Here is a 15,898-nt window from a genome sequence, read left to right as displayed (position 1 = left end):
GGTATTTTGTCATGATATAATCTTTAATCCCTATACATATACTTCCCTCTGTAACATTGCACATCATCATCATCTGTTTTGGACAGAACAGACAGATGTATTTTGGTCAGGTCACAAGTTAAATTCATAAAAATAATAAATAATCGAAAAATCTTCTTCACACAATCACATAAAGTTCCACATATTGAATACAACAATGTAACAGGACGGTTCAACCATTGTATCTGTGCAAATAGATGTTTTTTCTCCACATAATTCATGTACTTTATGATATTACTGCACTTTTGGCCGACAAACGGTTACAGATGTAACCCCGGTTCTCCGAGTCTTTAAAGGTAATCGTGACGATGCTCCAAACCCGGGTCAAATATCGTATTTTTAGAGCATAATCTGCTTTATTTATCGCAGCAGGAAACTCAAATAGTGCTGCTTTTATTTATCCCTATTAACAGTATTTCTGCCAGGTGTTTCTTCTTTTTTTACAGAATCAGCTTCAATAAGTTCCTATTTCTCTAACAAACAAACTGCACATTTTCACTGCAGAGAGAAATGAAATCAGCAGACCTTCACAAACACTGTAAACAACAAGGTCTGAACCAGGTTTCTCTCAAGGAGCAGCTTTTGACGAAGCCCACGGAAAAGTAGTCCATGTCCACAGTAACGCAGATAAAGTCCAAATGTTTGTTTGGGGATTTCCTACATGGCATCTTTACATTTTCCATCGTGACAAATCGGAATAGAAACTTGTTCTACACTGCAGTTAAGTGCTGAGTAAGAGGGTTCGTGGCCCGAATTTCACTTTAAAGTTACTTCAACTTATTTTCATACAAATGCATTCACTTTTATGATTTCCATTATGTTACATATGAGGAGCTCCTTTACTCAATGTTGTATAACTTTTAAACTCTTCCAAATTAGACTTTTGTTTTGAAAGGTGCTATGTAATTAAAGTTGAATATCATTAATACAATTATTATCATCCACCCTCTCGTTGAGATCATGTGTTTCAGGGATCGACACCACTGTCGTAGTTACAATCTTTAAGACAGTCAGCAAATGAATCTGTATTTCCAGCCTCGACCGTTGTCAGGAGTTAGGCGATGCTCATTCTGCAGTCAGTTGCAATTAAATCATTGCAGAAGAAAGGGCCACAACACAATGATGTAAGTAAACAACGGCCATGCCAGGACTTCATCTCGACAAGTCAGAGGAGATGAGATGTCTACGTTGCACACCGTCTGGATGCATCACGGGGCTTTCACACCACGTTTTGTGATCTGAAACGGACCGTTTTTAAAATGAGCCATCAGCACGGACGTATGTGAAGCATGTCATGTCGTTGCAAAGTAAAAGTTAATTTATCTGCATTATCGTGCACATGGTCAGACTTGATCAGAAGCTGCACGAAACAAACCAAGCCCTGCTCCCTTCAGTACAGTTTCAACACATTCACATGCATCCTCACCCTCTCACACAGCGCACCCACCCAATGTGCACCCCACACACACACACACACACACACACACAGAAACAGAAGCTCAACGTACACGGTGTCCACATTGTTTTTACACCCAGGAGTCGGGGGAGCCGGTGAACTTGTTCGCCCTGTTTGAAGGCCTCCGCGTGGTGGAGTAGAAGTCCACGTAGTTGGTGTTGGCTTTGAACTGGCTGGCGTAGCCGTCGGGGGAGGACGGGGTCAGGTGGACCGGTTCGTCCTCGTACTGCTCCTCCCCGTAGCCCTGTGGGGACGACAGGTACATTCTGTAGCTGTTGTAGTTCTTCCTGTCGGGTTCGTCGTAAAATGGCTCTGTGTGCTAGGAGAATGAATTACAATGAGCCCAATGTCTGGCCACACCAGCATTAATAACAGCTAAAACACTGCACAACATAATAACTGAATCTCAGCGCTCATAAGACCTGATTCAGCAGTACAACCAGGCCTTTTCTGCCATTAATGCTCAATATTTGAATGCAACAGTGCGGCTGGATTTTACAAATGCATTACCTGGGACCTTCTCAAATCCTCTCCCGACTGGGATGAATATGTCCCAATGAAATACGGAGTTTTCTTCTCAGACCCTGGAGTGAAACATTCAAAAAGCATGAGCCTACACACAGGTGACACAGTCACAATGTGGTGTTAATCTGCACGAACAACACGGACCTGTGTACTGCCGCTTGTGTAAACTGTTGTCTCCATAATACGTGTCGAGTTGCATCGACGACTGCACTCTCTGATAGTTTGAACTGTGTCTTCTTATCCCGAGCATCGCCGGCGAGGATGTTGCGCTCCCACCTGAGGAAACAAAGACATCTTTAGATGTCTACTTTCCAGGAGTTTGCTGAGCGTTTGATGTTTGTGGAATCTTTTTGAGGCCTCGCCCACCTGACTGGATGACGGGGGACATCTGCAGCGGGCTGGTGGGCAGCGTCGGCTGTGAAAGGTAGCGGTCTCGCTCCAGAGTGGAGACGGGAGTCACGAAGTGCGTGTAGTTCCAGCCGTCCTGCACACACACACACACACAGCGTTCAGTCAGAGTCACACGGATGCTTCCTCTGGTTCTCTGGGTGTTTGTGCAGGAACAGACCTGTTTGTAGAGGTTCCTCAGCTCTCTGTACTGCCACAGCGTGTTCAACACCTGAGCTGCTGCCTTCACAACCTTCATCTGGTACCTGCAACATCAAGTTATTGTCACACAGTACGCTGCCAAACAAGACTTTAAATGATGCCTTCTTTCAGAAGTGGATGCATGAATAATATATCTGCCTTTTGTTTATTGTTGTTAGTTATGTATGCATGGAAATAAAAGTCAAAGAGAACCCGTCTCTGCCGTCTCGTACCCTTTCCCCCGTCCTTTACTGATGTCCACCAGCTTCTCGATGCCTCCGCTGTCGGCCAGGGCTTTGGCGTTCTCCATGTTGCGGCTGGTGACCTCGTGCAGCGTGCAGCAGACCGACGCCACCGTTTCGTCCGACAGCACCGGAGGAGTGCCGCCGGGCAGCCGGTTCACCAGATCCCGCATGGCGTACTTCCCTGAACGAGGGGACACAGGATGTGGACTTCATTTAGACTGAAACATTCTCACTCGGTTGTAAAACTTATCAGCCATCGTATTGAATTGATTCTTTAGTTGTTGGTTGTTTGTTTGCAGGCAGATTGGAGTTTTAATTTGGGTTATCTTCTACACAGGCAGGATGCTCCCAGTGAGTGTCCCCTCTTCCTCCTATTTAGGGTTTTAGAAGATGCTCTTACTAAAGAGCCGAAGTCAAAGTGTCGGCACTCTTTAGTCAAGGCCCCGTCTCTCACTGCAAGTGGGTAACTCCAGATGTTTGCCATCGGCAGTTGGATTATTTCACCTGAAACATCTGTTCTCCATTCGGGGGCGATGAGTTATCACACCTTTCTACATCAGTCTGACTGGAATGAAAAGACTGTCCGTCTTTCTGTCCTACTTTCAACAAGCTGTCTGATGTTCCTGTGTGACGATTCACAGTTTGAGTTTCTGCACCTATCAGCTCCTTGTTGCGGCTGTCCAGCGCCATGTTGCGGAGGGCGGTGGCGACGGAGCAGACGACCCGGTCGTTGTCCATCCTCAGCAGCTCCACCAGGATGGGCAGACCTTTCTCTTTACGCACCGCTGCTCGGATGTAGGCTGAGAACTGGACACACACACACACACACACACAGTTGTATTGCTTGAATCAGCTAACTTTAAATATTGTGGTGTTGCTATCATGAAGAGGACTTCTACCTTCCAGTTTCCAGCAGAGAGGTTTTGCAGCGACCCGGCGGCGCCCTCGAGCGTGGCGGGGTTGGAGCTCTCGGCCAGCAGGTTGAGGTACGGCTTCACCACGATCGGGTGCCACAGCAGCTCCGCCCCCCTCAGAGACTGGGAGAAACCCGGGATCGGCCCGACGCCGTCCCACTGCACCAAGCACACAAATCAACATGCAGAATATGTTCGCAGCTTTCCAATCAGACTAAAAACAATTCAAACACTCAGGAGAGCAGATTCTTGCAGGACCTCCACACCTCTGAGGGAAAGCCCCACCCTCTGTGTTCGTACCTTGTCGTCGGGCCAGCCGCCCCTCTTCCTGCCGCGCCTCCTCTTGCCCCAGCAGAGGTAGTCCAGCTCCTTGGCCTGGGAGGAGAAGCCCAGCAGGGTGTCCAGCTCCTGGTTGCCGAGCAGACGAGAGGAGGGCATCTCCACCTCCAGCCGGTACGAGAGGTTCCTCAGGGTGCAGACGCTGTTCTCCACGATCTGACACACAGAGAAGTCTAAATATCTCACAGAGCATGTAATCCAAGAGACATGAAGACAAATCACATGTTCTGACCATTATCCTGTGTGTGTGTGTGTGTGTTTGCAGCACCTTGCTGTCGTAGTCGGAGGTGTTGACGCAGGCTTTGAGGACGTGAAGCAGGGAGTCCACCAGACCTTCACAGCAGCGCAGCTGACTCCTGGCCTCCTCCCCTGCTGAGCTCAGGTTCCTCACACACACACACACACACACACACGGAGCCACACATTAATTCAGACTGAAGTGCAGTGTGTGGAATCCCCCACAGGGTGGCTCAAAACCTGCCCGGATACAAGCAAAGGAGGGGGCCGATCCTCCAATAGGAGCCTTCAGCTGCCACTAATGGGAGCGCTGACATGAGGAGACTGCACAGCAGCACGTAACTCCAACAATGCATTTCTATACCATCAATCTACAGCCCGAATGCAGAGTAATGCTGGAGAGACGTAGTTTCCCTGCAGCACAGAGTCCCTTAAAGATATTAGAGGGAATAAATAATCACCAGTTTGTGTACACTCGTGATCAAAGATGATTAATGAAGGTCATTACTTTAGTTTGAGCGATTTGCTCCTGACACTAAAGAACGACGGCACACGTCCAGTCAGGCAGTTAGCAGCATGAGAAGTCCTCACTCAGCAGCTTCAACTCATTTCAACGGTTCATGTCGGTGCGCTCATTAAAATTAAATCACGTTGCAGGTGTGGAGACTCTTCCGCCAACACAAATACACCGAGTCAGCCTCCAGGTCACACGGGGCCGAGAGAGTTACACCGTGTTTACAACATGGGAGCATTTATCAGACAGCGAGATGGTTGAGTGGCTGCAGATTTGGTTGTTTGAGGTTTAAAAACAAAGAAACAGATTATTATAGCAAAGATTACATTATCAAAGCGGGGATCGATAAATCTATTACACACATTCAGCAGTGGGTGCGCTTGATTCGTTCCTCACCTCAGACAGCCGGTGGTGTTACGCAGCAGCAGGGAGGACTGGAACTTGACTTTGTGTTCGTCGCGGTGGGACACGCTCCAGCCCGAGTGGGGGATGACCACCGTGTTGGTCAGCGTGGACAGGGCGTCACGGATGATGGTCATCTTCACCGCGTCGCACGAGGAGAGGTTCCACAGGACGCCTGTGGGTGCAGGGTGCCAATAAAGATTCGTTTTTTGAATTTCACAGTAGTCTGGTGAATATTGAGAGACATCTTTTCTTTCCCGGTTACATCAGAGCAGGGACCTTATGGCTTCACCAGAAAGTGTTTTGCAGGTCGGTCCTTATTAGGTGGTGTACTTATGGTAGATACATTTTAAGTGAAGAAGACAAAGACCTGCAGTGATTTGGGAACACTAAACCACTGCTTTAATAGTGGAAAACCAGCCCTGAGCTGTAAAAATAGAAACTTTCCCAGAGCTTTATATCAAGCTGAACACTCTCCTCCGTGTCTTTCCCAAGAATGTGAGGCGTCTAACAGCTTCTCGCCTCCTGGTATTAAACAGTATGTGTGTGTGTGTGTGTGTTGGGGGGCACATTATCTTAGCATCTGTCGAGATCTGTTCCGTCAACACGAGCTCGGAGTGTTTAAGCCGCTGCCGCTCTCACCTCCCACAGAACAGCCGATTAATACGACACACAGATTAATACGCTGCCAGCCAGTCAGGCGGCGACACAGACCGACGCTCAGCCGGCGAGCCAACGGCCCTCACGAGCAGGCGGACGCCCCCGCCAATCACACCGGGATTTCAAGGTTTTTGTCAATGTGGATGCTGCTTTCGACTGAATTCAGTCGACAGCTAGACGCTCCCGTTCTGTATCTGACCTGCTGGGTTTTGGGTTGTTATTTTAGGATTTAAAATAAAACCACGGTGGGAGGTTTGGTGAAGCCCACTTGTTGTTTTTATCAGTAACTACTGCAGTAACTTGTGTCCTACAACTGTATACTTTGATGCTAATAGATGCAGGCTGTCTCAGATGTGCAGCCTTTTAAAAACATTTCATAACAATCTCCCAATAACGGGTATTTCCTTGCCTCCATGGAAAAGAAGTGCAGAAGGGATGTAAACAATTCAAAACAATCTTAAAAACCTTTGTAAATGTTTGTCCTATGACACGGCACCTTCAGGTGAGTAACTGAATGGAAACACAACTTTTGTAACTCCACAGAGTTCCTTTCATTAAAGCCGACGGGTCGTACCAGTGACCAGCTCCCGGACTTCGTTGTCGGTTGTTTTCCTGAGGAGGCGCAGCAGAGCCGGCACGCCGCCGCAGTTCCTCAGCGCCACCTTGTTGTTGTCGGTGGCCTTGCCGTACACCAGGTTCCTCAGGGCCCCGCAGGCGCTCTTCTGAACCTCCGTCAGCTTGTGATCCAGCAGGTCCACCAGGTGCTGGATCCCTCCCAGGTGACAAACCTGCAGACCAGGGACCAATCGGAGCGACGCATTTAAAAAACGACGGCTCGAGCTATTAAAGCATATTGATAATGCTTTTTCAAAAATCTTTACAAGAAAGTAGGAATTCAATCAATGCAAAAACGGGGATGCAATAGATGTCTGAGGCAATGTAAATAAACACTGAGGTCATGAAGGGAGTGGCGGCACCTTCCTCCACCCGAGGAGCGAGTCATGACCGTGACGTCGGTCTAGTTATTGTCACTCAGACGGCAGCCCAGCGCGTCCCGGTCTCCTTACCTCCACCTTCACCCTGTTGTCTCCGTAACACAGGTGCTGCAGGTAGGCGGCGGCGTTGGCCTGGACGGAGGGGAAGTGATGCTGCAGCATGTGGATGACCTCCGGCAGCTCTGGGTCACGCCAAGCAAACTCCCTGAGGGGAAACCAAGAGCGCGGTTCATTCACAAACGATTGCTCATGCATCCTGTATCTTTACACACGTCTGAATGTGTGCGTGCGTGCGAGCACCTGGGGTCCTTGTGGATGCTCTCGATGGACGGCGTGCGCGTGGCCACCCGGTCCACCAGTCCAGAGTGCCGGTGGGAGAAAATGGGCTCGCCGGAGGCCCTGTAGGAGTCGACGTACAGAGCTGCGGTGCTCAGCCCGTAGCTGCTTCTTTGGTACGGCAGCGTGCCGCATTGGCTCGTGGTCCGAGGGAGGGTCCCCATACCTGAGGGAAGGACGCGAGCAGACTTAAATCTAAATCTTAAATCTAAACGAAACTCAAATGACCCCTTAGATGCTCCACTGTGAAACTCCGTGGAACTTTCAGCTTTAAATCATTCTGCAAAGGCTTCAATTAGGAAGCAGCAGAGTACACGAAAGGTTTCAGCCGAATTACGTTCTGACCTCGGGGAGCGATGATAAGAACGGTTCCTGTGCCTGTAAACCCTGATTTCCTCTGCAGATTTTTAGAGGAATAATCTTCTAAGCAGATGTGAAACTGAGTCCGGCTGCTCACCCCGGGGACCGGGGCACCTGAGGGGGACGCTGATGTGAAAAAATAGGTCGTTTGAGTAATTTAATGAGTGTTATTTGGAATGAATTCTGTTTTTACAGTTCACATCAGACTGTATGTTTAAAAAAGCTCTAATGAGCTGAATGATCTCGTTTAGAAGTGACCTGCTGCAGTACCTGTGGTCGTCCTGTAGAGGGAGCCCTGGGGGTCGTGGGTGGGGCTGTGGTACAGCGGGCTGTGGAAGGAGCGCTCATCGAAAACCGGCGTCATGTGGCAGTCCGGAGACAACGCCGCACTCAGCTCTGGATCCATCTGCCCCGAGTGACCGGCGTACGAGCTGTGAAGCCCTGCAGGTGCACGAGTAAAAACATGGGCACGTTCACTTTATTTAAAAAACTGTTATCATTTGGAAACTATTGATAACAATCTGGCTTTTCTAACATTTCGAGGAAGGCGCTTTCATCTTAATTAGTAGATTCTTTGTAGTTATTGTGCCAATATTGTTGTAATTATGTTCATTTAAATAACAAAACAAGGCAAGAAAACCTCTTCAATGAACCATATTTCATATAGAAAAAAGGAGAAAGAGGAGAAGAAGGAAAAGAAGAGAAGTTTGAACTGTAAAATGTTTGTCTCCAGAATCCCTGTGTGCAAAATGAGCTGCGTAAAATCTGAGAGCCAAATAAAGCCTCCGTCTGCCGTCATGCTCACACATAACTTGTATGTTCATCTCACACGAGTCATCTGTAGGTGAGGCCATGCAAATCAAAAGTGTCCCAAAACAGTGGATTTCATAACGCCGGCTCATCCCGAGCGCTGTTGTGCTCATAAAACGCATAATAAAGACTCGGAGTCTGCTGCAGGCGTCGACATCAGCAAGTCAAACAAGCAGCAGAGGGTTTCTCCATCCTCCAATCTCAGAGCAGATCAGTTCAAAGAGCGCTCCAATTATAACGAGGCTTTAGGGCACGAGGGGGGAGGGGGGGCAGCTCGCTGGATCAGTCCAACAACAAGAAGCACACTATTTGCACTTGGAGCTGAGGATGAAGGAGCTATTTGCCAGAAGCTCGCTCGTGCTTTGAGAAGGAGTCTTTTTAACTGGACGTTATAAACTGCATGAAAGTGGAGATCTTTACAGTTGCTTTGAGGTTGTTTTGGTCCAGTTTGCATTCTTGGAGTTGCAAAATTAAGACGTTCAAACCATTTAACACGACTTTTAACGAAATAGCGAATCGTAACTTTTGTCAAATCAGCTGCTCTGCAGTCCCTCCACATGTCATGAATATCATTGCACGATTACATCTATCTTTCACTGTAAAGTTGAAATTTTTTTAACCAAGTCCACACAAAAAAAAAGATCATCTCACAGCTTCCGTCTGGCTGCTCACCAGGTTTCATACCTAAGCTACGAGTGCCACTGATCAGTCACAACCTCATCTCGTATACCCATCTGTTGCTTCTCTCGCTCGTGTAATCTGGGATTATGTTGGATCTGCAGGATAACTGGGAATAAGGATTTAGGAGACGTATTAGGCCACTTAGCAGCACTGCAGGATGGAAGAATCGGAGGCATTTTATTTCGTTCACTGACTCGGCCCTCCCACACACAATAAATCCATTTCCTTTCCAACACATGCACAAACACAACAGCCACACAGAAGGTGCATATGGCTGATGCACACATGGACGAGCGTCCTGTGAAAACGATGGCAGCAGAATAAAAGCCTTCCAGTGCAGTCAGCTGATGATCACACGCTGATGCTCCACGAGGGCTTTGTGGTAGAAACACCCCTATATGGGTCAGTGGGAGCGGCTTAGGGAAGTGACAGCGGGCAGGACGGAGGAATAAACCTGCAGCACTTTTAACACCGTGAATCCTCCAACTGCTGCAGCAAAGTGTGTGGGAAAGTTGTCAAAGGCCAGTTGATGAGAGGAGGAGCTGCGACAGATGTTTTGTGTTTCTGATCTCGCAGAAGAAAGGTCTTTTTACAATGTTTCATGCATCTGGTTCAAAGCTAGTCTGGGTTTGAAATGTGCTCCTCAAACAGGCGTCTGAACGCCACTTATTAATGAACAGCACAGAAATAATCTCAGCCAGACTCTGCTCAGCTGTCGTAAGAGAAAGTCAATCAGCTTCGCATCGTCATCATACTTATACTGTAAAAGCATTATGCAGAGCAACTTCAGCATTCTCACTGCTTTGTTAGAATAAACTGCGAGAAAAAAGCCTAAATAAACTCTAAATAATGAGTAAATGTGACAAACATTACTTTCATTACAATAAAAAACCTATTTAAAGAGCTTAAGAATGAACTAAAGTTGTTGTTTAAAGATAAATAAGCAAATAAATCAGTCATCTTGAACTTTTTTTGCAGTGTGCAAACACACTGAGTATTATTAATTGAATCTGTTTCTGTTAATTGTTCCATTTGTTTGGTTAGATGTTATTCTAATGGGTTGTGTGTAATGGTGATATTTCATTAGTTGTATTATTTATATCAATATATTAATAATTCATATTCTGTATATTGTTATTTCGACCGAGCAACAACTACATTTATCATCGAGCAAAACATTTCCTGCTTTTTCCTTTAGAGGATTTGCTGCTTTTCTCCGTTTCCTCTCACTTTACGTTGAACATCTTCAGGTCTACCTGACACTTCATTGATTCATCAAACTATTAACTGACAGATTCATCAATAACAACAAAAGAACAGACTTCACAAACTCCCCATACCTGCATTGTCTGCAGCTGCACTGGAGTATTAAAGCAGAAGTTGTGGCGGTGAAGCGCTGCAGAGAGAGCTGAGCTCGTTAGTGAACTCAACTCACCTGGAGTCTCAGGGTTCAGTCACAAAGAAACAAGAACAGCTGCAGTAAATCAGGACCCGACTCCGCCTCCATTCCACACTGTTTATGGTTATTCTGACCAATAACTCGCACCGAAGACACAAAATCTCCCGACAACATAGCATGACTCGTCAGGAAACATCTGCAACAGCTCGGCGGACAAAAAGACGTATTTGACTCACGATTCTAAAAGTATTCAAACTAAGTGCCCGACAAATTACAATTAATTTTACTGTCAAATAATCTGCCAATTATTATAAAGAAATATTCAATTTACTGTCAGAAACTACATCTATTTACACCTATTCTCTTTTCTCATAATTACAAGATATGTTCCTGATTCTCACTGCTTCACTGAGTCATATAATATCAAACCATTAGAAAACACAGTCGAGGACAAAGGATGGAGATATTAATGCACATGTGTTCTAATGTTTTATCACGAGTACGTGGATGCCGGACTGACCTATGAGGCTGTCGGGTCGGGGCAGAGCGCTCCTCTGGTACAGCCCGTATGGATCCGCCCCGTAGGCCAGCGGCTGGCTCTGCCTGGGCAGCGTGGAGCCGTAGTGCTGCGGCACCGCCGTCATGCCCGAACGCAGCGGTGACCCCGTCAAACACCTCCCCTCCACCAGAGACAGGGTGGAGCCCAGACGCCCGCCGAGACCTCCGAGTACCAGGCCACCCTGCGTGCCGTCAGTCGGGGAGTTCGGCGACGGGCAGGAGGGCGGCACGGAGGTGCCGGGGAACACGGCGGCTAGAGGTTTGGGCTCCGACAGGACGGGGGAATCGTAGTTGCTGCCCTGGGATGTTCGCAGGGAGATCCGGGAGGGCGAGACGGTGCCACCGCCGGGAGACTGGCTGCTGGAGGGGAGGGAGGCCATCCTCCGCAACACCCTGCCTGACACCTGAGAGGAAGATGACATTTTACTCATTTTTAATGAAGATTGACTTGATGCTTGGCATTCATGCGCTCTCCAGTGTAACATCCGTAACACTGTTGACAATTAATCTCTTCAACATTTCGGTTTTCTGAGAAATTGGACTGTGCACACTGCTGTCAATGTACTTGTCAGTTACCAGTAATGTGACACTTTACAACTGATGAAGGGCATCATTATCTTTTATTGTTTTCATTTCTCCAAGTAAGTGAACGTGACTGAATTCGTGAGTGTGAAGGCTGCGCTCTGCCAGTCGTAAATAAATTACGTTTCAGGGACGATTTGAGAGAATTTTTTCGTATTTATGTTGGCAAACATTTACTTTTTCTCCTCCTTATTACCAAATGCAAAATGTCCCTCAATTACAGACTCAGCCAACTGGATGCCGATCTGTGTCGCCTGAATCCATCAGCCTCCAACGCATCGCAGGAAAATGAAGAGCCGAGACGTGTAAGCGCATCCAGAGAGGCTGCTCGGTCCGGAATAAATCACTATTATCTCTCATTCCTGCTTCGTGCTGTCATGCAAATAGCATATCATTATTCGCCACAATGAAGCTCCGACCAGCTGTCATTACTCTGGGGATGAAGAGTATTATTCACAGCAGAAAAACAACCAAATATCTCAGGTGACACCTGAAACATGTAGAGTAGAACACAATCTCAACAGAAGGTTCAACGAAGCGGCTGTGCCGGAGCTTCACGTCAAAGGGTTTCTCATCCACGTCGGCGTAGAAGTCAGAAGTGAGCTCCTACCTGTCCGGAGGCTTGACCCTCTGCTCTCGGGCTTCTCGATATCGAGGCCCGGGGCTCCGAACGCACCACGTTCTGGTTGCTGTAATAACTAACACTGCTGTCCTGGTAGCCGCTGTCTGAATACGAGGTCACGTGGGCCGAGTGGCCTCCTGAGCCTGAGAGGAAGGAGAGAAGAGAAGGTGAGGACACACCGAAGACGCTGCGTCTTCATCATCACCAATCGGTGCTTCTTGTGAAGCGGTAAAGCAGTCCGAGTGATCAAAAACCAGCCGGCACAGCCACAATCACATCAGGCAGTTGAGGGTTACAGATTTGCATATTATCTCTTTTGGCTTTCAACTTGTTGAAAGGCGTTATGCATATGAATACATGAGGATATCCGCATTAAGCCGTTATGCTGCTCCTGGAACGCTGGCCTACTTTCTCCTGTAGGACGAGGAAGAGGAAGCATGTGAGGGATCTTTTTATCAGACCGCTCGAACACCGACTGCAGCTGTATGAGCCTCCCCATCTTTGGTGGAAGCCTGATGGACGGAGGCGTCATCCGCTCCACTGAAGACGCCTAATGTCCACCAGCGACAGGCTGTGGTTGCACTGCAGAGCTCCCAGGTGTGAATATATGTGAGGCTCTTCTCACAGGACTCTTAAAAGTAAAGAATAAAACTCACACAGCGGAGTGGAGACAGACTTCCATGTCTTGGGTGATTTAAACTGATCTGAATAGATGCTTTTATCTGAAAACGCCACCACAACTTACATTCATATCTAAATCTGAGTAACTGCCAAGAAAAACAAGCACATCAGCCTCCGACTGGAGAGTTGGTTCCACGAGGGATCTGTGGGACAGATTTCTCCTACTTTGCATCATAAAATGACAAAGTTGATGTGGGTGGCAACCAGACTTCAAGAAAAAGATTCTGCTTTGTTCAGACCATGTGGTTTGTACATGTAACAGACCCTCACTGTCATGCAGGGAGGCTCGGTCCGGTTCAGGCATGAAGAGTCCCTCCTCCGCCTCCAGGTGACGTCCAGACGCCTCCAAGACTCCGCCCTGCGACTCTCCACCTGCAGGGGGCGTCCAACCGTCGCGTTAAAAGCACACAGAATTCTAAATTAAACGTATCGATTCTTTGGCACAAAAACACACAGCGGTTTATATAACGGCGCTTTTGTTTTATTGGGAAGCCGACAGTGAAGAATGAGCCAGGAAGCTGAGTGGAGGGATCTGTGACAGAATGGTAAATGGATCCATTTCAAAGCCCGTATATTCTGGAAGAAACATTGTTTTGTTTTGCTTCACCGGCCGGCGCTGCATTCTGGCAATTTCCAGCCCTTTGGAGGCTGCATTGCTTTCCTACATCTGGAAAAGTGCTTTCTTTAGAGCCGAAATGATTGCATTTGATCTGATTTTAAGCTCTCGGGAGCTTTTGTTTGCAGTGTAAGATAGTAACACTTTAAATTACCTCTTGTGGTTTGTAAATCGGAAGCTGTTATCTTTCAAAGATAAAAAACCTTAAAGGTTAAAAGGGAGGAATCTGTACCTGCAGACCTCCATGCAAACGACTTCTCAGATGAGCTTCAGCAGAAGAGAAGTGGAGGAAATAGAGGAGAGGAGGAAGCACAGAGAGACGGAAATCAAATCAGAGTCATGGCCGAACACTTTACATTCAATCAGTCCAGGAAGAAGAAGATATATATATATATATTTATACTGTATATATACTGTATCTGCCATTTTTAGAGGGTCAAAACTGAAGTCCCTCTTCATGCATGCAGTGTTTTGTGCATCAGAAGGTTGATGTCTGCAAGTTGTGACAACACAATGTGACTGTCGACCATCTGAACGTCATTCCCCGTGAAGACGGCGATCGCTATTATGTGTTTTGACAGCGCCGCCTGCAGCCAGGCCTGATTTACAGCCAACTGTATAATCCATAAAACACAAATGGATGTTTCTGACGTATTTGGAGACGACGTTAAGAAACTAAACTGCATCTTAAGTGCAGTTTAGTTTTACAGAGAAGGGCCAGTGGGACTAAATCAGAAGATTACAGTGTGAATAAGTGCTCAATGGACAAAAGGGATCAATTTCAGTCTGAGATCCATTTCTTGGTGCAAAATACTCAAATAAAGAAGCATCATTTGTTGTTCAATGCAGGGCAATATGTACACGTCATGCTTACCTGCTACTGTCTCCCGCTGGCGACTCAGCTCCCAGCATGCACCTCTCCAGCTGGCTCGCCACGATCTGCCGCTCCTCCTCCAGCTCCCGAGTCAGCCGCTCAAACTGAAGCTCCTGCGGGAAGACGTTTACGCCGGTGATTATTACAACTCCACATCCACCGAGGCAGCAATTTCAGCCTCCTTTTTAACAACTGTTTGATGCCAGTTAGAATTACATGCAAAACCTATTTCTCACTGACTGTGAGCTCGCTGAGAGAAACACTAAAACGATGTCCAGCACCTTTTAGTGGCCTTCAGTTCAGATCATTTAATAACACGCATATAAGAAGTTTAGCACAGAGGACCGAGCAGAGGATGATGGAACGTCGATTTTAAGGCCACAATCTACGGCAGAGAGTAGAAACAGAAGTTTTACTCGTTGATTGTGATCCTCCAGGAAGACAACTCTTAGCTTACATCTGTTATTGTGCCAGTTCTGTGTTTTTAGAGGAAGACTGAACATAAAAAATGCTCTCTGACATTACATATCGCAAGTTTTCCAACTTATGTTTGTCTGACTTTTGATGGCAGTTAAAATCAAATGTAAGACACATTTCGCATTCCGTCCTCCATGATTCATCAAAAATGAGATTCGGCACAGAAACAATGTAATATACATCTCAAAATATGCATGAAATTTGGCCATTAGAATGAACTTTTGGCAATTTTGACAACCCAAAGACCCCGACACTGTTACTACGGTAATACAAGCAGAGCAGATGTTTGCCGACTGTGGTCTGGTATCTGGTAGTTTCGGCACTGCCTCATTTGTATTCTGTTACACAACACGCAGCCTTCCCAGCAGCTTCATAAATCTTCTAGGAACCACAGCTGGTGTCATCACGGAGGTCCGCTGGAGAATTAGCTGTCTGCAAATAACGTCTGAATATAAAACCACCCGGCTGGAAAACACACCGTTACCCAGGAAACCTTGTTGTGTGGTGATAAAGGGAATGTACTCAGTCAATGTGAAAGGTCCGCTGAGGTCGATGTGTTTACTGTGACAAAGTTTGTCAATAGATTTTAGTTTTAAGGTCACTTTCACACCTGCAGTTTGGATCATTTAGCTTTAGCAGAGGTGGAAACAAGTATTCAGATCCTTTGCTGAAGTAAAAGTACTAATTCCACACTGTAGAAATACTCCATTACAAGTAAAAGTCCTCAAATCAGAGTCCTACGTAAGTAAAAGAACATTCGTGACATCCGTTTGTTGTATTGGCATCAAAAGTAAGTCATGCAATGTCATTATATTTAACATTATTTACATTTTATTGCTGATGCATCAAAGTCAGATCACCATTTTACAGGTGGAGCTCGTTTTAACTACTTTATATACAGTTAAGTAGTGTTTTTATTTTCATGTAAAATGATCTCAAAAGCACTTAGGAATGATATATGTTAAATAAATGTAAGGTGGCAAAAATA

At 46.6% G+C, this 15,898-nt stretch overlaps 1 protein-coding gene across 2 annotated transcripts; it reads right to left on the bottom strand.

The window, feature by feature from the left end:
- Window positions 1–34: 34 nt before the first annotated feature.
- Window positions 35–14,512, bottom strand: LOC306796964 (plakophilin-4-like). 2 transcript variants are annotated; one of them, XM_079296063.1, is made up of 21 exons: window positions 14,434–14,512; window positions 13,792–13,826; window positions 13,208–13,315; window positions 12,251–12,405; window positions 11,021–11,462; window positions 7,881–8,051; window positions 7,215–7,416; window positions 6,987–7,119; window positions 6,494–6,707; window positions 5,254–5,434; window positions 4,375–4,492; window positions 4,068–4,262; window positions 3,753–3,926; window positions 3,510–3,660; window positions 2,842–3,034; window positions 2,589–2,673; window positions 2,387–2,504; window positions 2,165–2,296; window positions 2,006–2,079; window positions 1,548–1,814; window positions 35–1,277 (listed from the first exon to the last, which is right to left on the bottom strand). In XM_079296063.1, the coding sequence occupies exons 1-20, from the start codon at window positions 14,469–14,471 to the stop codon at window positions 1,566–1,568; spliced, it is 3,168 nt and encodes a 1,055-aa protein (XP_079152189.1). In that variant the 5' UTR covers window positions 14,472–14,512; the 3' UTR covers window positions 35–1,277; window positions 1,548–1,565. The 2 variants fall into 2 exon arrangements, with proteins under 2 accessions (XP_079152189.1, XP_079152190.1); XM_079296064.1 differs by having other exon boundaries at window positions 13,214–13,315.
- Window positions 14,513–15,898: the final 1,386 nt, after the last annotated feature.

Source organism: Melanostigma gelatinosum (assembly GCF_949748355.1).
Source record: "Melanostigma gelatinosum genome assembly, chromosome: 24".
NCBI classification, from domain to species: Eukaryota; Metazoa; Chordata; class Actinopteri; order Perciformes; family Zoarcidae; genus Melanostigma; species Melanostigma gelatinosum.
The sequence above is the reverse complement of the archived record's forward strand: the minus strand, read 5'-3'. Positions and strand labels throughout refer to the sequence as shown.

Excerpts from the sequence above, each read along its gene's own strand:
- LOC306796964 (XM_079296063.1), bottom strand. The coding sequence starts at position 14,471 with ATGCTGGGAGCTGAGTCGCCAGCGGGAGACAGTAGCAG. Across the intron at positions 7,120-7,214 it reads AGCATCCACAAGGACCCCAG|GGAGTTTGCTTGGCGTGACC; the intron begins GTGCTCGCACGC and ends GTTTCCCCTCAG. Across the intron at positions 3,035-3,509 it reads CCGCAACAAGGAGCTGATAG|GGAAGTACGCCATGCGGGAT; the intron begins GTGCAGAAACTC and ends CCCCTCGTTCAG.